At 38.7% G+C, this 26,017-nt stretch overlaps 1 protein-coding gene across 6 annotated transcripts in view; it reads left to right on the forward strand.

Annotated features, from left to right (window-relative positions):
* The window catches only part of HCFC2 (host cell factor C2), a gene marked incomplete at its 5' end in the record, with an annotated part of 73,838 nt that overhangs the window by 18,057 nt on the left and 29,764 nt on the right, over nucleotides 1-26,017 (forward strand). For 3 of the 6 annotated variants that reach the window (XR_003551084.1, XM_006141420.3, XM_027775823.1), the window contains 6 exon segments: nucleotides 6,771-6,948; nucleotides 10,470-10,673; nucleotides 12,000-12,073; nucleotides 14,115-14,252; nucleotides 17,362-17,547; nucleotides 18,766-19,051. Coding sequence is in view for 5 of the 6 variants with exons in the window: in XM_006141420.3 (XP_006141482.2) it covers nucleotides 6,771-6,948; nucleotides 10,470-10,673; nucleotides 12,000-12,073; nucleotides 14,115-14,252; nucleotides 17,362-17,547; nucleotides 18,766-19,051 (1,066 nt within the window). 6 annotated transcript variants of the gene reach the window in all.

Below are 26,017 nucleotides of genomic sequence, written 5' to 3' on the forward strand. Positions count from 1 at the left end.
TTCTGTGATCCCAAAACGTGTGGTGATTTCTGTGATCCCAAAACGTGTGGTGATTTCTGTGATCCCAAAACGTGTGGTGATTTCTGTGATCCCAAAACGTGTGGTGATTTCTGTGATCCCAAAACGTGTGGTGATTTCTCCCCACTAGCAGATCTGTAAGGGAAGGGGGCACCAGCTGAGTGTCCTCTAATTTGGTTCAATTCTAACATTATTTTCCTGGCGAGAGCATCAGATCTCACAGTTTAAGGACTCAGTCCTGTAAGACTGCCCCCCGTACAGATACCAGTCCTAAGTTCTAGCCTCCAGAACCTCTGACTGACCAGCAAAGTTGGGGTTCCCACAATGTTCCCCTCCTCAGGTTCATTTAATTTGCTAGAGTGGCTTGCAGAACCCAAGGAAACAATTATAGTTACCTGGTTTGTTATAAAGCATACTCAAAGGATACAGACAAAGAGATGTTCAGGGTAAGGCATGTGGGAAGGAGATGGAGTGCCATGCCCTCGCTGGGAGCACTACCCTCCTGGAACCTCTGTGTTGTACTGTCTGGAAGCTCTCTAAACCCTGTCCTTTGGGTTTTATTGAAGTTTCATTGTATAGGCATGAAGGCATAACTGATAAATCATTGGTGATCAATTTAACCTTTAGCTGCCTCCCCAGAGGTTGGATGGTGGGTCTAGAACTCCTGCTCCTCTAATCCAGACTGAAAGCAACCTAGAGGTTGCCAGCTACCAGTCAACTCATTGACGTAGAAAAAGACATTTATCACTTTGGAGATTTCAAGCATTTTATGAGTCAAGTTGAATAGGGGTGAAGACCAAATATATATTTCACAACATCATAACCTTTAATATACAACTGGAATTTTAAAAATTTTATTGAGCCCAAGGAGTTTATCAGTCTGAACTTTTCTCATTCCTACAGGAATCAGGATGGACCCTCACAGACAAGGCAGTAATAGCATCATTCCTAACAATGTAAGTTCAGAAATGTATGGGGGTAAATTATGTTCATGGTTATGGTCCAATTGTGTAAATATTTTTAGCATATCGCTCTAGGATAAGTGTCCTTGACCCTTGCTGCACGTCAGAATCATCTCTGAGACAAACAAACAGAGACCTCTAAACCCTCCCAGGTCTAGTGAAGCAGAATCTTTTTTTTTTTTTTTTTTGAGAGCTTTTTTTCTATAGGGGGCACTGCTTTTTGCTATAGGGTGCATGTGCTCTCCAGACAGAGACACAGAGACAGAAAGCGAGAATTCACCCCCCAGGGGGGATGGTCACGCCGCAATCCCTTCCCCTCCGTTCTCCTCTCGGGATCTTGGGCACACATGCACGCGCACCCGGCGTGAGTTCTAAGCCACCGGGTCCAGAACGCGAACTGCAATCGACTACGTGGGAGTCCAGTGACACAGCCATTACGCTAACTGCTGGTTCCCCTGTTTTCTCTTTCTTGTGTACTCTACTTTCTGAAAGATTTCATTTTGTACTATAAATCCTCTATCCGGTAAATATATTCAAATATATTTTAAATGTATTCAACCACATTTTAATTCCTGTAAACCTGATCTTATTCCTTCTTTTGCAGCATCTTATTCTTTCTTCCTAAATATAATATTTTCCTTATATTTTCAAGAATTATGTTTTTAAAAAATTGGAGGATTTTGTTTATTTTTTTCTAACTCATTTTTGTTTTTAATTTGGTAATGGACTTTTACGTTAGAAGCTGTCATCAAATGTCTGGTCATGTTTTTTTTTTTGGAGAGATTTTTCACTGTAGGGCACGTGCGCTCGCCAGACAGACAGAGAGAGACATAGAGACAGAAAGCGAGAAATCACCCCCCAGGGGGGATGGTCACGCCGCAATCCCTTCTCCTCCATTCTCCTCTCGGGATCTTGGGCACGCACGCACACGCGCCCGGCGTGAGTTTTAAGCCACCGGGTCCGGGACACGAACCGCAGTCGACTACGTGGGAGTCCAGCGACATAGCCATTACGCTAACTGCTGGTTCCCTGGTCATGTTTAAAGTGAGGCTTTATAAAGGAGCTTGGGGAACCAGCAGATGGTGCAGCAGTTACAATGCTGGATTCTCACATGACCGACCGCTGTCCAAGTCCTGGACTTGGTGGCTTCGCAATCACTCCAGGCACATGTGCATGCCTGCCTGAGATCTCCAGAGGAGAACAGAGGAGAGAAGGGATTGCAGTTTGGCCATCCCCTCTGGGGACTGATTTCTTACTTTCCATCTGTCTCTGTGTTGCTCTTTCTCTCTGGTGAGCATACACACCCTTAGGCAAAAACCTTTAAAAATAAATAAATGAAAAGAAGCTTAGAAAGTCTACACAAGTGAGCTTGTTGATTAGAAGACCTTAATGAGGGCAATTAAGTAGCAACCTACAAGTACTAATATCTGTGGGTCTCAGCTCAATTAGTTTCTCCTGAGAGTTCTCCATCATCTTTACCGGGGGTTATGAGCCTGGTTGTCAGTATTCTACCAGCCTGGTAAGGGAATGGGGCTGAAGGGCATCTCTCTGTTCAGCCTGTAGACTTTGACTTAATTCTTATTCCCTCACTCTTGTACATTTTTTTTTTTTTAATTGCTAGAGGGAGTGCATCTTGCTAGAGAGAAACAGTAAAGGGGTAGGGGGTGGGAGAAGCAATCCCTATTGGGACATGGTCTCTATTCCCTTCCCCATTTCTCCATCCTACCAGGATTCTTGGGCACACACCTGTCCAGTGTGTTTTTCAAGATACTAGGCCAGGACTCAAACTTCAGTTGGCCATGTAGAATTTGGCTCCCTTAACCACTAGGCTTTGGGGCTGGTCCTTAATGCCCATTTTCTTTTCTTTTTTTTTTTTTTTTGAGAGGTTTTCGCTATGGGGCGCGTGCGCTTGCCAGACAGACAGACAGAAAGTGAGAAATCACCCCCCAGGGGGGATGGCCATGCCGCAATCCCTTCTCCTCCATTCTCTTCTTGGTATCTTGGGCAAGCACGCATACGCGCCCAGCGTGAGTTTCAAGCCCCCAGATTCGGGACGCGAACCGCGGTCGACTACGTGGGAGTCCAGCAACATAGCCATTACGCTAACTGGTGGTTCCCTTAATGCCCATTTTCAATATGGCTGGGTGCCTATTCCCCACCCTCACTTGAAGAATACTTTTCTCAAGCCTCACATTTCAACCTTTCAGTTTCCCAGTATGGGTTAGAATGGCTTCATGTGCTGGGAGAGCTGAGCAGGGGCTCCAGCACTTACATAGGTTTCCTTGTGAGGTCCTCCATGTCTGCTGGCACTCAGCACCTTTGCTGCCAAGTACCTGATGGCTGCTTAGGTCTTGTGGTGCAAACACATTACACCTAGTGCCTTTCCACCTGAGCAGCTTCTCAGCATCCTGCCTTTTCTACTTACATCTTATCTACTGTTGTGTCCTCCCATTCTCTTTCACCTTATCAGTTTATACCTTCATACTTTATTTTTTCTTTTGTAGAGATTTTTGCCTTAGGTCATGTGCACTGATTGGGGGGGGGAGAGACAGAGACAGAGAGACAGTGAGAAGTCACTCCCCAGGGACGATGGCCACACTGCAATCCTTTCTGCTCCATTTTCCTGGGATCTTGGACACGCATGCACATGTGCCTGGTGTGAGTTTCAAGCCACTGGGGTCCAGTGGGAGTCCAGTAACGTAATTGCTACTCCATCTGCTGGCCCCATACCTTCATACTTTAAAAAAAATATTTTCTGATCATTTGAATTGAATGTGTGGAGGAATTCCCAGAAATATGTTTGGTCTACCATGTTTAATAAAAAATCTCAGGATTTATTTCTTCTTATTTTATATAGTTCTATTAATAGTTAGGTTGAGTGTTAGATTTTTAAAGCAAAGAACACATTAGAAACACTGAAACATGGAGCCATTGGAATGAAATAAACCTAGGTTCAAACTCTAGCTCTGCTATATACCTGACCATAAGTATACTACTTAAGTTCCCTGAGTCTCATTTTCTTCAACTCTAACACAGAAGTAATATCCAACTTAGAGAATTCTTGTGAAGATTAAGTGAGATACAGGATTTATAAACCATAGCAACATGTGTTTGTCTATAATGTTTTTGACTATCCTCATTATCTTTTTTTTAAAATGGGGGGTTGGGGGCCAGCTGGGCCGGTGTAGTGGTTAAGATAGCTGATCCCACATGACTGACTTTGTGGTTCGAGTCCCAGACCTGATGGCTTGAAAAACATGCTGGGCATGTTTGTGCACATACCCAATATCCCAAGAGGAAAGTAGAGAAGGGATTGCAGCAGAGTCATTCCCCCAGTGGTGCTTTTTCACTCCGCTTCTCCCCCCCCTTCCCCCCCCCCCCCCCCCCCCCCCCCCCTCCGTCTCTCTGCTGAGTACACACTCCCTGTAGCAAAGGGGAAAAAAATGGATAGGGGGCACATGCGCTCACTAGAGAGACACAAAGAGAAAAGAAGGCACCAGCCATGAGGAACGATCATGCCACAATTCCTACTCCTCCATATCTCTAACCTCCAGGATTTTGGTCATGGATGTACACACATGTGGTGTGTTTTTCAAACCACCAGATCCAGGACTTGAACTGAATGATCTGCATGTGGGATTCAGTTTCCTTAACTGACAGGTAACAGACTGGCCTCATCATCCTCATTTGTTAATAGTAGAACTGGGACCAGCAGATGTAGTGGTTATATCACTGGACTCCCACATGGCCGACTGTGATTCAAATTCTAGACCCAGTGGCTTAAGACTCATGCCAGTCATGTGTGTGTACATGACCAAGATCCTGGGAGGAGACTGGAGGAGAAAGGATTGCAGTGTGGCCATGCCCCCTGAGGAGTAATTTCTCACTTTCCCTCTCTCTGATTCTTCCTCCCTCCCTGCACACATACCTTACAGCAAAAACCTCTTAAAAAAAGAAAAAGAAAAAAAAAGCAGGGTCCAGCAGATGGCTTAATGGTTACATTGTTGGACTTCCACATACTTGCATTGTTGGATTCCCACTTACTTGCACTGTTGGACTCCCACATAGTTCACTGTGATTCAAATCCCAGACCCAGCAACTTGAAACTCATGCCAAGTGCCGTGTACCCAAAATCCCAAGAGGAGAATGGAGGAGAAGGGATTGCGGAGTGGACCTCCCACAGGAAGTGATCTCTTGCTTTCTATCTCTGTGTCTGGTGAACACCTGTACCCTTTACCAAAAATCTCTCAAACAAAAACAAAAAAAAGCACTATCACTAATTAAGGCAAGTTCAGGACATGTTATGAACAAGTATCCTTAGAGCCATGGCATATTATAAGAGTTGACAATAAAGGTAAGATAGAAAAATTACAAGACCCAGGTAACTAAAAAGGAGCAGCAATATTGGGGTATTTGAATAAATACTATTAAAGTTCAGTAGACCTGTAGGTATTGCTGCATAGTAACTGCTGTTCGCACTGATGACTTGATGTCAGAATGTTTAAGTGTGTTCTTTACAGTGTGTTTAAGAAGGCAAAGAAGGGAACCAGCAGTTAGCATAATGGCTATGTCGCTGGTCTCCCACATAGTCGACCGCGGTTCGTGTCCCGGACCCGGTGGCTTAAAACTCACGCCGGGCGCGTGTGCGTGCGTGCCCAAGATCCCGAGAGGAGAATGGAGGAGAAGGGATTGCGGCGTGACCATCCCCCCTGGGGGGTGATTTCTCGCTTTCTGTCTCTATGTCTCTCTCTGTCTGTCTGGCGAGCGCACGCGCCCTACAGTGAAAATCTCTCAAAAAAAAAAAAAAAAAGAAGAAGGCAAAGAAGAAGGTAATTAGGAAGATTTCTTATCCAAAATATTTAGCACTAAAGAATAATGATATGGGACCAGCAGGTGGCATGGTGGTTAAGGTGCTGGACACTCCCACGTAGCCAACCATGGTTCAAGTCCCAGACGTGGTGGTTTACTTTCTCACGTTCTCTCTCTCTCTGTCTTTCTCTAGTCAAATTAAAAATAAAGTAATAAATAAAGTTAATTTTTTTAAAAAGAGTAATGATACATATATGTATTAAATCTTTTTTATCTCTATGGAAAACTCAGTCATACAGAATAATTAATTTGCTTGAAGAGCTCCATATTAACTGAGATTTTAATTTTAAGAGTCCTCAGATCCTTAGTACACATTTCTGACCTTTGTTAAGAAAATTTGACCAGAATGTTAAATGCAGTAGCTTTGGCCTTTCTTTTGTAACCTGTTTACTTGTAATACTAGCTATCACTTACAAAAATGTAGATTTTTTTTCCTCAAATTATACTTTCCTTTTCCTTTTCAGAACTGGTCTTTTGAGCATGGATATTAAGAAAAAAAGAACAATCCAATAGAAGTTAAGGGTATAATTTTTTTTAATGAGAGATGGAAGAAAAGAGAGGGAGAGAAAGGGATAAAGGGGGAGAAAGAGAAAGGTATTTTTGACAGTCTTGCTCAGTTGTCATCCTCCTGCCCCAGCCTCCCAATTAGCCAAGATTATAGAGGCTAGCATTCATGCCCTGTATGTTCACATTGGCCTGGAACCAAACCCAGGCCTCCCATGCAACTTCTAGCCTCCCAAGTGGTGGCATTGTCTGTCTTGCTATGGCCAGGTCAAGAATGTAATTTTAAAATGTTTTATAGTTTGCTAAACTTATTTGCAAAAGCACTTAGATTGTAGGTTATTTTGCTTATTTTTTTTAACATGTATTTCTTCTTCATTGAATATTGTTTAATACAATAAACTATTTCATTTCTTGTAGATCAGTGATACAGTAAACAGTGCAAAAATGGAGCATACAGCCATGAAAGGAACTTCAGCGAAAAACAGACTAGACCATAAAGCATCGATGGATTCTAATGCCATTTTACTTTCATCTTTGGCATCTAATGCTTCTAATCATAATAGTTGTATGATGGATGTGCGAAGGAAAAGTGAAGGTAAAATACAGCATTTTAAACAAAAATAAAGCTTTTTATAAGTTTTAGAATTTTAGTCACTGAAAAAGTAAATGTTAATAGAGTTTCCATTCATTTGACTCATACCATATTGAACCTAATTATTGTGATGTCAAAATACCACAGGAATATATGAATGGTAATGAATAGTTATAAGCTATAGAATTTAAATGAGGCAAATTCTCATGACAGTGGAGATTCACCTGTGTTCAATATTACTATCCCATTACACCACTTAGGACTTATAATTATCTGAAATTATTTATTTTGGGCAGGAATTTTGTCTGTCTCATTCACCTCTATTTCTTCAGTACCCAGATCCATGCCTGGCAAATAGTAATCACTTACTACATATTTCTGTAGCAAGTAACTGGATTATCCTCAAAAAGATAGTTCATTTCTGAGAACTGCTAATTAGCTCATTGCATTTGTAAGACAGCTTAAAATGTGGTGATCCTATTATTTGAATATTCTGATACCGTATGAGATGTATTAAGTATAGCTTTGGACTTCAATACCTAGATTATTTTATCAAGCTCATTCTGACATATCCCTGACATAGGAACATGTGACCTTATATTTAATTTGAAAAAAATCATGACAACTGATAATCTAATGTTCAGTGATTCAAGAAGAAGGTGGATATTCTTTTTTTCTTTCTTTCATATTTTTTTCCCCAAGAGGTTTTTGCTATAGGACACATGTACTCGCCAGAAAGGCAGAAGAGAGACAGAGAAACAGGAAGTGAGACATCATCCCCCCCAAGGGGGGAATGGCCACGCCACAATCCCTTCTCCTCCATTCTCCTCTCGGGATCTTGGGCACACATGCACACGCGCCTGGCGTGAGTTTAAGCTACCGGGTCCGGGACTTGAACCGTGGTCAACTACGTAGGAGTCCATCGACATAGCCATTATGCCAGCTGCTGGTCCCACCAGTGGATATTCTTTTATTCCCATTTTACATTATGAGTCTATGATAGGTTAAAAAAATTTAAGCAGTTTATCATTTTTCTCAATTTGTTACCTGTGAAAAGGAGAGCTCTTTTATTTTACTGACTCCCAATATAAGGTAATTGGTCATAATTGGAAATGCTTGGTCATAGTCTTCAATTTAAACATCTTTCTTACAGTGATTTTTTTTTAAAAGATGTTTATCTTACAAAGAAGTTTATAGCATTTGTAAGACAGCTTAAAATGTGGTGATCCTATTATTTGAATATTCTGATACCGTATGAGATGTATTAAGTATAGCTTTGGACTTCAATACCTAGATTATTTTATCAAGCTCATTCTGACATATCCCTGACATAGGAACATGTGACCTTATATTTAATTTGAAAAAAATCATGACAACTGATAATCTAATGTTCAGTGATTCAAGAAGAAGGTGGATATTCTTTTTTTCTTTCTTTCATATTTTTTTCCCCAAGAGGTTTTTGCTATAGGACACATGTACTCGCCAGAAAGGCAGAAGAGAGACAGAGAAACAGGAAGTGAGACATCATCCCCCCCAAGGGGGGAATGGCCACGCCACAATCCCTTCTCCTCCATTCTCCTCTCGGGATCTTGGGCACACATGCACACGCGCCTGGCGTGAGTTTAAGCTACCGGGTCCGGGACTTGAACCGTGGTCAACTACGTAGGAGTCCATCGACATAGCCATTATGCCAGCTGCTGGTCCCACCAGTGGATATTCTTTTATTCCCATTTTACATTATGAGTCTATGATAGGTTAAAAAAATTTAAGCAGTTTATCATTTTTCTCAATTTGTTACCTGTGAAAAGGAGAGCTCTTTTATTTTACTGACTCCCAATATAAGGTAATTGGTCATAATTGGAAATGCTTGGTCATAGTCTTCAATTTAAACATCTTTCTTACAGTGATTTTTTTTTAAAAGATGTTTATCTTACAAAGAAGTTTATAATCTGAAAACAAATATAAGTTTTGAGATTTCAGGAGCTAATGGCTTCTAAACCCTGTGCTATGCTACAGTTTAAGGAAGGTTAACATTAGGCACGTGGGAAACTGGTTGTGCGCGGCAACGGTGCCTGGCACTTAACAGCACAGTCGTGTCACTGAATGGCTGCCCGATCTAAGGTTAGCAGGAGAACTGGTCTTTTTCTCCACAGGTTGGAGTAGCTGCCGAAGAATATGTTTCAAGCAGTAGAGGAATAATATGATTAGATTGCCTATTTTTTTTTTTTTTAAAGAATACCCTATGTTCATATGACTATGTTATCAGTGAGAAGCATAGTAGGAAATGATGTTAGAGGACTTGTTTGGGGTAATTTTAGAGCTCCAGGACGTATAGGATGAAGAGGTGAGAATACATTGTTTTAGATACTTTTTTTTTTTAAGACAATTACATTTATTAGACTTGGCAACTGACTGGACATGAGAAATGAAATGAGTTCAGCGTGACTCCCAGTTTTTTGGGTTTGGACATCAGAATGGATAATAATGTTGTGGAATGAATGAATATAAGTCATGGAAAAAATAACTTCAGAGAGGAATATGCGGTCAACTTTGTTTATATTGTAGAAAAGTCAAATAAATGAAAACAGAAATGTATCCCTTAGAAATCACTGTTTGTGGGGCTGGCAGGTGGTATGGTGGTTAAGGGCACTTGACTCCCACATGGCCGACTGTGGTTCGAGTCCCAGACCTGGTGGCTTGCTTTCTCACTTTCTCTCTCTCTCTGTCCTCCTCTGACCAAATGAAAATAAATAAATAAATAAACATTAAAAAAATTAAATTAAAAAAAGAAAAAGAAATCACTCTTTGCCAGAGCAGCAGTGTGCTAGAAACTGAATTTGGGAGAGGTTAAGGAAGTAGAAACTACTCTGAAGGGACTTAGCAAGTGGGAGGCAGTACCTGGAAGAGACTTCTAGAGTCAAGGAATATGTGTGCATGTTTGCTTCAGAGATTTTTGATGTTTATGGGGGTGAGGACCAAAAACTACTGAAGATTTATGAAAACCCGAAAAGAAAGGAATGCTTGATGAATGAGGGTCCCACGATTTGAGGAAGGAATGAAACTGCCCAGGAGGACAGGTTTAACTCCCTTAGGAGAGAGGCCTGCTCATTCTTTGAAATGAAAGAGAAACTGAGAATTCATTCATGACTGTGACTGCATTTTTAGTTTGGGGCAGGAGAAGGCAGAAAATGGAAGGATTTCATGCTCAGTGGTCTCTATCTTATTTTTTGCTAAAATGAGAGGCAAAGCCGATGATCTGTGATTTAGTAGATAGTTCAAGAACAGTGTTTAGAATCGAAGAGGAGTTAGCTAAGAAGTTGGAGATATGCATTATGGATATAATAAAAACTTTATTTTTCAGAACATTTTATGCCTAATGGTTAATTCATACTGATGCCATTTGGGGTACTCATGCGTATGGTTTTAAGACCTAAAGTACTAAGAATTATATGACAAGAACTATAGGACACAATAATTATCAGCAACTATCATATTAATAACCGATATTTTCCCTTTTATTTTAGGTCCTCACACTTCAGCAAATCTAGGTGTTTTAAGTAGTTGCCTGGATGTAAGAACAGTAACCCCTGAAACTTCCATATCCAGTACTGTGTCCAGCCCACAAACTATGGTAACCCAGCAGACCATTAAAACGGAGTCATCCAGTACAAATGGGACAGTTGTTAAAGATGAAACTTCACTAACAACATTCAGTACCAAATCTGAAGGTTTGAGATGTGTTTCACATATTGTATTTTGATCTATTTCTGTATATAAATTCATCAGACTTGTCTTAGAAATAACATTTCATCTTGGATTTAATTATATATAAGCAGATAAAACATTTAAATTAAAATAATTATGTAAAATGTTCTCTGCTGCCTTACATAAAATATTTAGATTAGTACACTATTAAATTTCAAACAGCTGTATCTTCCCTACCGTGAATAAATTCAGCGAACTTTTTTCCTTCCTTAGAAGGATTGGGACCTGCAAATGGTTGGTAATGGTTATGTAGCTGGACTCCCACATAGTTGACTATGGTTCGAGTCCTGGACCCAGCAACTTAAAAACTCACGCTGGGGATGTGTGCATGTGTGCCCAAGATCTGAGAGGAGAATGGAGCAAAAGTAATTGTGGTATGGCCATCTCTCCTGGGGAGTGATTTCTCATTTTCTGTCTCTCTGTCTCTGGCAAACACACATGCCTTCTAACAACAACAAAAAAATCTCTCAAAAAGAAAAGAAAGGATTGTAGACTACAGATTAGCAATCCTCCCATCTTGTTTGAGAATTTCTGATTTTATAAATTGTTATTTTGCAGTAGGAATTGTGTTTTATCTTTAGTAAATATTCTCTGAAGTTCTAGCTAGTCATCAGATCCTCAAAAAATGAACTTTCTGAATTATTTTTAAAGGGTTTGTATTTTTTTAAAGAATTATTTAATTTTATGTTCTATCATTCATTTATTTTTAATTTGATCAGAGAGAGACACAGAGAGAGAGGAAAAGTGAGAAAGTAAGGCACCAGGTCCGGGACTCAAACTGTGGTTGGCCATGTGGGAATGTCCAGTGCCTTAACCACCATGCCACCTGCTGGTCCCCAAAGGGTTTGTATTTCTAATGATAGTGATTTTTTCCGTTTGGCTTTTTTTTTCCCAATTTTTTTTTATTGTGGTAAAATATACATAATATAAAATTTACCATCTTACTATTTTTGTTGTGGTATGCATGTGTATGTGTGGTATTTTAGACAGGGTCTCATGCCACGATCCTCTTACCTCAGCCTCCCTAGCCTCTGGTCATGTACCACCACAGGCATGTGCCTCTGTACCAAGCTCATTAGAGTAGGCCAGGAATTGAACCTGGGCCTCCCATGTGGCCTCAGCCCTGCAAGGCAGCAGCATTCAATGTGCACTATCACATCCAGGCCACATCTTACCACTTTTAAGTGTACAGTTTGGTAGTATTAAATATTTGTACATTTGTAAATTATATTTTAATGTGTCTGCTTGATAAGTAATTAGTGTTATCTGACGAATTATTTAATTTTCAGTTGATGAAACATGTGCACTACCAGCAACTAAGATCAGCCGTGTAGAGATGCATGCTGTAGCAATGCCATTTTCTGTAAGTACATGACTTGGCAATTATGCATGTTTATAGATGATTTGTGCTTATAAATGCTGAGTAACTTGTGAGTGAATTCATAAAGAGGTTCTTAGGCCTTATTTAGTGATAAATTGACATTTCTAAAGAAATGATTGAACAGGAAAATGTTCGCAGTATGATGTTTAGTAAAAAAAGCTAAGCAAAAAATAACTTACATGCTGTGGTCCCAATTTTGTTTAAAGAACACATGCAGTATATATATTCACACACTTACATGCACCCATACACATCCACACTAAAATATTAGACAGCTCTCCAGATGGGAAACCACAGATAATTTTCCTTCCATGCTTTCTATATTTTTCCATAACGAAATGTGTTACACTTATAATCAGATATGTATGTGTTTGTGTGTATTGGGGAGGGGGGTCTTCAAAATATTCATGGAAGATGTGTATCATGAAGAAACTATGTGTGAACTTCAAACATTTTTATACCAAAATAGTTTTTCATTCCATTTTCCATGAACTTTTTTGAAGTCCCCTTGTACATACTCACATACGTGTGTGTATACATGTAAATTACATTGATGGTTAACAGATAGGATGTCTTACTAAACAGAGAACTGACATGGCTCTATTGCTAGCTATAAGAGTGTAACAGATTATTGTGATTGGGCTGACATACACATACGGTAGCCCAGTAGTCTCTGGGATTGGGGGTTTTATGGAAGGCCATGATTGGCCTTCACATTCAACGTGCCAGGAAAGTGCCTTACAAATATACCAAGGTTGTCGTAATTAGATCAATGTAAGGATAAAATATACACATATGTTCATATATATATACACATGTACTCTTGGAAATTTCTTATTAGTCATTTCAACTTTGTTTTAGGCAAGAGTTTTTATTTGACCTAATACTTACGTTTTAGAATCTTTAGGAATTATTTACAGTTTAGCTCTCTTTCACTGTTTTATAAATTTTAATAATATATTTACCTTTAGCCACTTTCATCTTTCCAGATCGTTAAGTCTTAGTGTTCTTAGATTTTTCTCAGGGAAGGATTATTAAAATGAACTTTCTTCTTTTGAATCTGTTTGCAGTGCATCAGCCCAAATTGTACTTGTTATGTTAGACGGAGCCAGTTGTTTTATAAAAGTTGTTGAAGAGTTTTTACAACTTTAAAAGATAAAACAAGTTTAAAGTTATTCCTTTCTTTTTTTAACTTTAAAACTCTCTAGTTAGCTCACTTTGTCATGTGTGATAGCCTAAATAACAAAAAATGTGAATTATAAGTATGTACCTCTGCTGTTATATATTTAAGACAGAAATAAATAACTGAAGTGCACATTTGTTTTGAGCTTCTGGAAACAGTGTCTCATTTATAAAGAAGATGGCTTTAAAAGGTTAGTTCCAGGGATAAGTATAATTCACTTATCACTAAAACTAGCTTAAGGTAGAGGAAGTTTGTTTGTTTTAAAGTAGGGTGAAAAATGTAAGACTGTTTAATCTATTCCTCTTTAGTATATACCATAGTACATTCAAATTGCATTTTAGTTTTGAACATTTTTTCTCCTTTTAGGTTTGGAGAATCACAGGTATTTCAAGTGCAAAGATCACTGAATTTCTGCTAGTTGTTTTCAAATCTAGAAATAAGCCAGCTTGGAATGAATTTTTCTTTATTTGCTCCTCTTGGAGCCAGTTATAGTGTCACACTAAAGGGATTACATTTTCCAAGAGAGTCTCTGAAATGACGATGTTCTATAAAACAGTTGGCATTTTAGCTGTCACTGATCGGAAAGCATGCTAACTCCAGCTAGGTTGATTAGTTTAGAGCTACTGACTTGGAGAATGCCTGTCACTCCCTGTGTATGAATTGGCATCCCTGTCTCACTGTCAGTTTACCTAATCTGAAAAGACTTTATTTTTTGAGCTATTAATGTTGTGGTATTGATCCATATATCTACTTGTAGACCACTGCATGGATTGATTTAATCTTGAAATTGTTCATGTGCTCAGTAAGAGTCTTCATAAATTTTTCTTTCTCTGCAACTAGAAAGAGACTCCTTCAAATCCAGTGTCTACAGTGAAAGCAGGAGAACGGCAGTGGTGTGACGTGGGAATCTTTAAAAATAATACAGCTTTAGTAAGCCAGTTTTATTTGCTGCCAAAAGGGAAACAGAGCGTCTCAAAGGTAGTCCTTGATATATTTTCTGTATTGTGAATTATAAACCTTATGAGAGTTTTTTTTTATAACCCTGATTCAGGTCCCTTGGATGAAAAAGTTGGGATCTGTCTATAATCTATAATCTGTAATCAAGAGTTCTGTATACCTAGTTATCCTGTTCTTTTGTTGTTTTTGATGGCTACACTGCAGTCCCTTCTGCTCTAATCTCCTTTTGGGATTTTGGGCATGCATACATGTGCCTGGCGTAATTTTCAGGCCACCAAGCCGCTGGGTCTGGAACTTGAACTTCACAGTCAGCCACATGGGATCGAGTGCCTTAACTTACAGGCCTTTATTCTTTTTTTTTTTTTTTTTTTCTCCACTTGGCCTGGGCCTAGAAGCGTGGAGACAACCGCAACCCACCTAGGTCTATATTCTTTATCAAGGTTCCTTTTTTTTTAAGAATTATTTTTATTATTTTAACTTTTTAATTTATTTACTTTAATTTGACCAGAGAGGAATGGAGTAAGAGACAGAGGGAAAGTGAGAAAGCAAGCTGTCAGGTCCAGGATTCAAACTGTGGTCAACCATGTGGGAGTCCAATACCCTTAACCACCATGCCACCGGCCAACCCCTATTGAGGCTCTTTTTACAGACTATGTCACAAACATATCATTTAAAAAAATCTTATATAATCACTGAGCTGGGTTTTGAGTCATAAATAACCTGATCTGACTAGCACTGATGAAGATCGTTAAAATACCTCTATTTTTGTTACTTAATATACTTAGAGAACGGACCATTTTTTCTCATTGAGGGATTCTTTTTAAATTCCTGATTTCACAATTAAGAAATCCAGAACCCCCTGTATGCTATTGAAAAATATACCAAATACTTGTGCATGCATGCCCAAAATCCTGACAGGATGTAGAAATAGAGAAGAGATTGTGGCATGACCACACCCCATTGGGGAGTGCTTTCTCCCTCTCTCTTTCTCTCTGTCCCTCTCTGGCAAACGTGCTTACCCTTTTGAAAAAAAGACAAACGAAGACTTCATATATATGAGAGACATTTTATGTGTGTGTGTGTGTGTGTGTGTTGTGTGTATTGCACGTATATATAATTGTGACATTAACCCTGTAAGATTATCAGATAAGTAGCATCTCCAAAGTACATTGAAATAATATTCTTTAGATAAAGACTTGCTGAGAGAGAATTGCCAAGGAAATAGTATTCATTTTTAATTTTCTGAAGATGTTTACAAGTAGAAAATATATAATTTATCATTATATTTTAGTTTCTTTACTATTATATCTGGTAACTCTTTTTAATATTGAATTTTTCCAATCTTGATAAAAATAGTTCTGGCTAATAATTTGTTACTGTTGGATTGTTGGGAAAGTCATGACTCATTTTTGCATAAAACTATATCATGACTTTTTTTTTTTTTTGAGAGGTTTTCACTATAGGGCACGTGTGCTTACCAGACAGACAGAGAGAGACAGAGAGACAGAAAGCGAGAAATCACCCCCCAGGGGGGATGGTCACATCGCAATCCCTTCTCCTCCATTCTCCTCTCGGGATCTTGGGCACACACGCACACGCGCCTGGCGTGAGTTCTAAGCCACCAGGTCCGGGACGCGAACCGCAGTCGACTATGTGGAAGTCCAGCGACATAGCCATTACGCTAACTGCTCATTCCCTATCATGACTTTTCTGACCCAATATTACGCCTAATGAAATTCCTCACCATAGTTAGATTTCATATATTAGGCTGGTATAAAAAAGCAAATTGTGGTTTTGGACCGAATATTTTAAATCACTTTTAAATTATAACTAGATTCAAACACATCTTTACTAATCAAAATAGGAACCATTACAACCAACCCATTTTTGCCAGTGAGAAATAAGTTTATTCCTGTTGTGTAAAAAATTCATGCTTTGGGATTCAGTGAACTTTTGGAAAGCATCTTCTGTATCCTGCTGGTTGCAAAAGTGTTCTCCCTGCAAAAAGTTGTCAAGATGCTTAGAAGAGGTGGAGTCGGTTTGTGAGAAGTCAGGTTAATATTGTAGATGAGGCAAAGTTCATAGCCCAGTTCTTTCCATTTTAAAAGCATTGTTGGGACATGCAGTCAGGCATTGTCATGGAGAAGAATTGGCCCTTTCTGTTGACCAAGGTCAGCTGCAGGCATTGCAGTTTTTGGTGCATCTCATCAATTTGCTGAGCATACTTCTCAGATGTAATAGTTTTTCTGGGATTTAGAAAGCCATAGTGGATGGAACCAGCAGTTAGTGTAAAGGCTTTGTCACTGGACTTCCATATAGTAGACCGTGGTTCGTGTCCCGGACATGGTGTCTTAAACTCACGCCGGGTGTGTGTGCATACATGCCCAAGATCCTGAGAGAAAAATGGAGGAGAAGGGATTATGGCATGGCCATCCTCCCTGGGGGGGTGATTTCTCATTTTGTTTTTCTGTCTTTTGGGCGAGCACACATTCCCTATAGCAAAAACCTCTCAAAAAAAAAAAAAAAATCAGGATTTTTCTGATGACCCAAGTTTGCATGGGAGTGGGATAATTGGTAATCTGTTTATAGTGGTTGTTAGTTTTTTCCGTGTGTTTATATAGTTCATGCATATAACATCCTTACGTTTCTTAACTTAATAAAAAAGCACATGCACTTGCTGAAGAGACACAGAGAGAGACAAGGAAAGTGAGAAAGTACTCCCCAAGGGGGAAGGTCATGCTGTAATCCCTTCTCCATTTCTCTCTTCTTTTGGGATTTTGGGTACACATGCACACACATAGCTTGTTTTTCAAACAGTGGAATCAGGGACTTGAACTGCACAGTCAGCCATGTGGGATCCAATGCCTTACCCACCATGCCAATGGCTGATCCCCTTATAGTTCTCTGTATAATCATCTCCACTGGAAAGGGCAGTAACAATCCTTGCTTTATGAACTTTGTTGCTTTAATATTAGAGGGCTCATTCCATGAGTGAGAAAGAAAGAAACATGAACTGGAACTTGAAAAATAATGTATTCTTTAAAAGTTGTGTTTAATAAAAAGAAATTAAAAACTGTGTTAACAAGTGAATTGTGCCTCATCTTTTACTTTTGCATATTTTACTTTTTAGGTAGGAAATGCAGACGTACCTGATTACAGTCTACTTAAGAAACAAGACCTTGTTCCAGGCACAGGATACAGATTCAGGGTTGCTGCAATCAATGGTTGTGGAATAGGTCCTTTCAGCAAAATGAGTGAATTTAAAACTTGTATTCCTGGTTTTCCTGGAGCTCCTTCTGCAGTCAGAATTTCAAAGGTGAGATTTCAGGTCAAGACTTGTTGGTGATTTATTAAATGAGTTGAAATTTTGTATATGATGTCAATTGTTAGTTTAGAAATTCTTGATATATCTAGAGTAAATTAAAAGTTTAAAGAACTCATTTTTTAATCACTCATATGATATTTTTAAGTACCAAATTTTAAGCAGAATTATAGCATATAAGTCACAGAAAGACGGGAAATCTTGTATTCTTCATAATACTAGCTTTGTCCTTATTTTGGAACCAAAAATTGGTGTTGTAGAATTTTAATAGAATGTGTGAAATTGGATTATATCTTATTCAATGGTCCTGCCCTTCCTTAGAGAATGAAAAATATCTGCTTTTAGAGAAGAAAAATTCCCTCTTTGTGATATTATAGACAGACATTTAAGTCTAGTTATATTGTTGAAAAGTGAGCATACACTACACTTTGTAGATCCAATTTAGGTAGGTTTTTAAAAACCAGCAATAAAGGGACCAGCTAGGAGCACACTCGCTCTATAGCAAAAACCTCTCAAAAAAAAAAAAAAATAAAAACAAAAAACCTAATATCTAATGTAATTACTTCAATGAAGAAGATAATTTTGTGTCCTATAAATAGACTCAATATAGAAAACTTAGTAACCTCGGGACCAGCAGTTGGCGTAAATGGCTATGTTGATGGACTCCCATGTAGTCGACTATGGTTCAAGTCCTGGACCCGGTGGCTTAAACTGATGCTGGGTGTGTGTGCGTGTGTGCCCAAGATCCCAAGAGGAGAATGGAGGAGAAGGGATTGCGGTGTGGCCATCCCCCCTTGGGGGGTGATTTCTCGCTCTATGTGTCTCTGCCTTTCTGGTGAGCACATACTCCCTATAGCAAAAACCTCTCAAAAAAAGAAAAGAAAAGGGACCAACAGTTAGCGTAATGACTATGTCGCTGGACTCCCACATAGTCGACCGCGGTTCAAGTCCCAGACCTGGTAGCTTAAACTCACGCCGGGCACGTGTGCGTGAGTGCCCAAGATCCTGAGAAGAGAATGGAGGAGAAGGTATTGCGGCATGGCCATCCCCCCTGGGGGGTGATTTCTCGCTTTCTGTCTCTCTGTCTCTCTCTGTCTGTCTGGCGAGCACACGTGCCCTATAGCAAAAACCTCTCTCAAAAAAAAAAAAAAAGAAAAGAAAAGAAAGAAAGAAAACTTAGTAACCTTAACCTGTTTGTTTCCTCTCTTCAAGAATGTTGAAGGTATCCATCTTTCCTGGGAACCTCCAACTTCACCTTCTGGAAATATTTTGGAATATTCAGCCTACTTGGCTATCCGCACAGCACAGATACAAGATAACCCAAGTCAGCTTGTGTTTATGAGGATTTATTGTGGTCTTAAGACATCATGTATAGTAACTGCTGGGCAACTTGCAAATGCACATGTAGATTATACATCCAGGCCTGCCATTGTGTTCAGGATATCAGCAAAGAACGAAAAGGGATATGGACCAGCTACACAAGTTCGATGGCTTCAAGGTAACAATAAGAAAGCACCTTTAAATTGAATTGTTTTTTTACTGAAGCTGTTGTGATGATTATTTATTAGTAACTGGTTATGAAGAGTTGTCATTTAAAAGGTATCCTCTGTCTGTATTTCTAGCATTTATGAATTTGAGTTTGTAAGTTCTTAAAATGTATTTGCTTAATTTTAGATCCAAATAAAAATAGAAAAGAAGCAAAGACTCTTTGAAAATTAGTATATGGGTTCTTCCTTCCAGGCATAGCTGTTTTTATAAAGAAAAATACTAAAATTAGGCTAAAAGCTAGAAGGCTTTATTGCCCTAATATATCTTATAAAGACTGTGTAACTCAGTCATCCTAGAGTTACTGAGATGATACTAATAACTGGCTGCTGTGCACTATGCCGTCTCTGTAGTTCTCTATCCTGTAAACACCCTATCTGCCAGTACTCCCTCTAGCTTTATTCTACATAAGCAGCGGTCCTCTAACAATTACCTTCTGCCAGATAATATTTGTGATACCAGTTCTGATTCCTTCCCTTTGTTTATTTACAGTTAGCATCGAGCTGGAAATTTAAAGAGGCAAGTTCAGAAACTCTGCTTCTGCATTTATTTCCTCTAAGAATCATGATAAAATACATGAAGTTAAAAGTTTTCTTAATTCTTACTGGGTCCATATATTTGAATATATTTCTGGCCAAAGCACTTAATTTATCTGGCCCTCAATTTTTTCATTAACAGATGAGGAAATTAAAACAGTTTACCTTTAAGGTTTCTGTCAGCACTAATGTTTTATATTTTCATCAGAAGTAAAGTATACTTGTGAACATTTTCATCTGGCTTAAAGGTTCTAACTTTGCTTCTGCTGAAATTAAAACTCTATAATTTAAAATTCAAAATTAAACCATATTTCTTATTTTAAAAGAAAGAAGCACCTTAACAGGACACAGATTTTGAAATCGTGTTTTAAACATTTGTAAGATTTTTGTAAATGCTCTAAATGTTTTATTTTTGCATTGTTTTTACCTTGAAATTGTATAAACTTTTGTACGATGGAAATAGAAGCAGCAGACAGCTAACTCAGGTTCCATTACAATCTTAAAGATGCAGATAGACGTTAAGAACACTGCTATAGGCAACTTGTTTTAAACCTTTTAGGAATGTCATGGTTTCACTGCCTGTTCTAATCTGGAGTGAATACACGGAGCAATAATTGCTGAAAAGATATTTCAGAATAAGAGCTGCAAATACTGCAGGGTTGCAAGTCTATCTTTCTTTATACCACATACCCTTAGGCCATTTTAGGTTGACTGAGTAGCTGTGTCTTCAAACTTCATGTATGATACCCCTGGCAAAGATGGATTGAATTGTGCAGAATTGATATATATGTGTGTTCCAGTTACTAATTTAAAGTGTATAGAATATTTTAATATATAATTTTTGTAAAGATCTGGGATTTTTATACTACAGTATTTGTAATTAATGTGTCTAAGTTTCTCTTGAAGAAAATATGCAAATTGTTAGACACATAATGAGTGGGTTCTGAACTCTAAAGATAAAGTAAATGCACTACTCCAGTGTTGTTAGAATACTTGTTTTGTGGCTGTATGAATCCTTAATCTTTAAATGTGTACTTTACAAACAATGTTTACAAGGAGCTTCTCTGGCTTGTTATCCCAGCAACACCCTTGGTGAGAGCTTCGGTCTGCATTTGTTTAACTCATATGCTTTGCTTTTGGCATATGCTTGCTTTTTGCACTAGTAGAATTTTAACTTACCTCATTATTATGTTTGTAATCATATGTATAGCTTCCGTAATGTGTCTGACATAGGCTAAACAAATACTTAACCAAAGTTAAAATAAATGGTAAGCAATTTTGCACATAATAAATGCTAGGGTTTGTTGTGTATATGTGTGTGTTTAGTTAAGAATAAAAGAATAAAAATGGAAAGTTATAGTAAGTGTATATTTCAAGCTACATTATATTAATGATCTCTTTGCTTTATTAGAAAAAGTCTGACTTTTAACTTCTTGTTTTCTGCATTAACAATTCACATCTTGAAGCACTTCTCTTAACAAGGAATAAGTTGACTTAAAACAAAAGATATATATTTTAAGTGTGTACATTTATACCTATTTAGTATTTTATTTAGTTTACTTTGCTTAAATGCCTCTACTAGTCTAGATTGGGAGGTGAATATGAACTGTAGTTCTAACATATGGCTTACTTTTCAGAGGGAATGGCAGACTCTCTACACCAGGAGGTTTGTTAAAATAATAAATGTTTTTACTTTGGGAATTAGCCTAGATTATGTTATATTTTTGACATTTATACATTAAGCACTAGTCATATTTATCTCCTTAATAAGGGATTGGTGACTGAAAGATGCCATTAAGAAATCTCTGTGGCTTTGGCATTAATGGTTAATAAGAGATCTTAGTGCTACATATTCATGAATTGAATGGATTGGAGTAAATAATAAGAGAAGTGCATTTAGCTTCTTATGGTTTGCTCATTTTAAAGTAAAGATCCCTTTGTGTAGCAGTAAGTTATATCATGCAGATATTTTTTCATAGGAAGATTTACACTGAGTTAAATTACTTTCTTTACTCTTCCCAGTTGGAGAAGCAATTCAGATGTAAGCCTTTGTGTCACAGTCGTCTTCCTGTTCTCTGCAACTTTCCTTCATAAAAGTAGTAAAACTATGTTTGATGTTGCATGCTCTTAACAGTTATGTTTTCTAAAATATTATATTGGCTTCATTTTACTTAAATAAATTTTTGGCAATTTAATTAGAAATAGGGCATATATAAACTCAATTTTGTATACATTTTTTAAAGAAATTGAATTAATCTGATTGCATGTGTGAGATACCTTTGCCCTTAACCAAGTTACATATACTCATCTATAGAAAGTGAAACTGTTGATTCCTTATTTCAAAGACTTGTAGACGAGCAAAAATTTGTCCTGATTAGAAATATGGTCTATTATAACTAAAGATATTTTTATTTTAAAAATTACTTGTAACATAAAAAATCATTTGTGACATTGGATACAAAGAGATTATTAGTATTTAAAATTATTGTAGTCCTTTGATCATAAATGAAGTAGATTGCAAAGTAGACTTGGTCTTTTACCTCTTAAGGTGTGACTGTTGTGTTTTCTAAGACTGATTTTAGGCAGTTTTTTTGTATCTTGTACCAATGATATGTAAAATAAAGCACCTTTTCTACTACAAGCAATTACAGGATGTAATTTCTTTTGAGCTACATGAAAGAAAAACTAGTAATGGCACAGTAAATCTGTAAAAATGTTGATTGTATACCATTCATTTAAAACAATACAAGCAATCTCTAAATTAAGAATGGATTATGTTTAAAAACTTGTTTTTAAGGTAATGGATTGCAATTGGGAGTCATTTTCTCATAGACAGCTAAAGCCTAAGGCCAGCCCATTAGTGGTTAAGGAAGCCAGATCCTACATGGCTGACTAGGGTTCAAATCCCAGTCTGGCGGCTTGAAAAACACTCCATGCATGTGAGTGTGTGCCCTAAATCCCCACAAGATAGACAAATGGAGGAGAAGGAATTGCAGCAGGACCATGTCTCATTGCAGGGGCACTCTCTCCTTCTGTCTCAGGTGAGCATACGTGTCCTCTGGCGACGGAAAAGAAGAAGAAAGAAATGTGAAGCCTAGCTAACCTTTATTGTAGCTGAACTAACATGCTTTAAAGTAAAAAGGGAAATATCTCTAAGAAATAGTCTGAACTTGTCTTCCATTTACTTTTCACCCTTTTAATTCACAGCAGCAGCGAGGTTGCTACTCCATTAAAATCTTTTATAAAGAGATTTTTGCTATAGGGTGCATGCACTCACTGGCAAGACAGCAAGAGAGAGAGAGTGACAAATCACTCCACGGGGGGATGGCCACGCCGCAGTCCCTTCTACTCCATTCTTCTCTTGGGATTCTGGACCCATGCATGTGCACCCATCATGAGTTTCAAACCGCCAGGTCCAGAACTCGAGCCACAGTCGGCCATGTGGGAGTCCAAAGCCTTAACCACTACTCCACCTGCTGGACTCCTCTCTCTCTCTCCTTTTATGCTCCTCCTCCTACTTGCCCTCTCCTTTTCCATTACCACCCTTCTCCATTCATTTTATTGTTTTTTTTTTCCTTTTTCTCCAAGATTCCTATCAAAGGTCGCCAACCTGATAAATCCTCTGCTGATATGCTCTACCTTCAGATAGATCTAACTACTACTTTTTGTGTTCCCCATCCCGTCCCTTGTTAAATCTTCTGTCACAGCAGTCTAACACCTTTATTTTCTTAGCGGTCAGAATTGTCTCTCTTGCTGATGGTAGCTCTTTGAGGCAGAGACCAAGTCTTTATATCTCTTCCATATTGGCCAGTTAGCTGTTATTTTAATATTTTTAAATATATTTTTACAAGTAAGTAAATTGTTACCTTTACAGCTTTTCCTGCTCCCACTCTTCACTCTCACATAGGTGCCGTAATGAGAAGGAGCTTTTGAAAGAGATTTTAGTAGAATAAGCTGCTGGAGGAAATGCAAAGTTTTTAGTTTTGTGTTACTTCACCCTGCTACTACTTAGTTCTGGGATATATGAGGATTTAGTGTGGTTGTACATAGGCCGCAAGAGGATATCTTTTTGTTTGTTTGTTTTTGCCATAGGGTGTGTGCACTTACCAGAGAGAGACAGCGAGATGAAAGAAATCACCCCCTGGTGGTGGGTGGCTACAGTCCCTTCTCTTCCATTCCCTTGGGATTTGAGACACACGCTCATGCACATGTGCACAGCATCATTTTCAAGTGACTGGATCCAGGGCTCAAACCTCAGACAGCCATGTGGGAGTCCAGTGCCTTAACTACCATGCCACCTGCTATCCCCAAGAGGATGTCTTTGATTTGAAAAGATCTTGGTATATAGTGAGATCTTAAATTGAGCATTGATGAATTATGATTTTTAAGACTGGATAATTGGGACCAGCAGTTGGCGGAAAGGCTGTCACTGGACTCCCATGTAGTCGACCGTGGTTCGAGTCCCGGACCTGTTGGCTTAAACTCACGCCGGGCGCGTGTGCGTGTGTGCGTGCATGAATGCCCAAGATCCCGAAAAGGGAATGGAGGAGAAGGGATTGCAGCGTGGTCATTCCCCCTGGGGGGCAATTTCTCACTTTCTGTCTCTCTGTTTCTGTTTTTCTTGGGAGTGCACATGCCCTACAGCAAAAACCTCTCCCAAAAATAGACTAGATAATCAAAATGAGCTAAAAATATGTCAGAATGCAATCTCTTTTCTGACACTAGGAAAAACCACCTCTTTAAGCATAGGGAGCTTCTTGGAACATGAACACCAGAAACGGAACTGCATCAGATTATTGTTATGTATCAAGTGAGGTCACTGTTGTCACATCTAAGCTTGTAGGACAAAAGATCCTCACCCTCAGGAAACAAGGTGACATTGGAATACCTGCCTTCTGACTGTCCCATTTGCCGCTGTGAGACCTATACTTACATATTCCTGTAATTTCAGAAAAGTTTTATTTTGACCATGCCTGGAAAAGCATGAACTATAGTATTCTGAGGGAGAAATAATATTCTGTAAACTGAGTGAAGAAAATGAAGGCTATAAAATTCAAGGATGTCAGCTACCTTGTCCAGAATAGACTTCCACGTCGTTATTTATATTACTTTGCTAATCTCCTGTGCTCTGAAGAAGTAAAATTTAAAACATGTTCACTTGTGGCCCTCAATCTCAGCAGGAGTCATCTGAAACTGAGCATGAGGTTCTTCTGTTTTATACCTTTGGTATTCTGTATTTGACTTGATCAAAGCTGCTCCTTAAAGATGATCAAATTCACAGTCTGGCTGCTATTCCCGCCAGTACTTAAAGTTTAAAAGCCTTAAAAATACAGGGTTTGGGGCCAGCAGGTTGCATAGTGGTTAGGGCACTGGACTCCCATATAGCCAACCATGCTTTGAGTCCCAGACCTGGTGGCTCATAACTCACACCAGGTGCATGTGTGTGCGTGCATGCCCAAAATCCCAGGAAGACAATGGAGGAGAAGGGGTTGCTACATGGCCATCCCCCCTTGGGGGTGATTTCTCACTTTCTGTCTGTCTCTTTAGTGAGCGCACATGCCCAATAGCAAAAAAAAAAAATCACTCAAAACAAAAACAAAAAAAGCAGGATACGGAGCTTTTGGCTTTGGGTAGGGAGAAGACTAGGAAGCTGTAGGCATGCTGCTGCGAAGGCTACAGGAGTATTCCTTCTTTACTGGTTTAATTTTGCTGTCCAGCAAGGTCTTTGAAGACGGCCTAGAAATGTCAGGGTGTTTATAATCCTTAAAGGTTAAAGCACAGGAAGTATGAATTGGTGGCATATCAGATATGGGAGGAAGGAAACAGCCCCCTAGCCTATGTACTGGCTTTTCATGGTCTCCTTACCTCCCAGAGCCAGGAAACTAAAGGATATTTTATTCCTGTGTGCGAAAATGGAGGAAGAAGACATCAGAGCCTTTGTGTTTGAGCACATACAGGTTAAAAATAAGAGGTAGCAGCTGGTGTTTGTTTTTGAAAATAGAGTGACCCTGTCTACTAGTTAAGTAAAAGCACGGTTCAACAAATGTTCAGCTCTGACCCAGAGGTTTATGTAGGCTTCCTCTTATCTGGAGGGGGAAAGTAGAAGTTCTCTAAAAATTTAATAAGTGTTCTCCTAATTTTTCTTTTCATATTGGGAAAGGCAGAAAGCTACAGATATAATATTATACTTACCATACAGTATAATAAAGCACAGCATGTAAGAAAGTAGGTAGTTCTGAAACCCAGTTGCTTGATCCAGAATCATCCTGCCAGTTGCAGTTTAAGCACCCTCTGGTGGCATCTTCCATTTCAGCTCAACTGGGTAAGATTCTGTGTCTTGTAGTTACCTAGGATTTTTTAAAATAGCAGCGGCAATGCTTGAA

Source organism: Tupaia chinensis, unplaced genomic scaffold (genome assembly GCF_000334495.1).
Source record: "Tupaia chinensis unplaced genomic scaffold, TupChi_1.0 Scaffold000054_1, whole genome shotgun sequence".
NCBI lineage: Eukaryota > Metazoa > Chordata > Mammalia > Scandentia > Tupaiidae > Tupaia > Tupaia belangeri.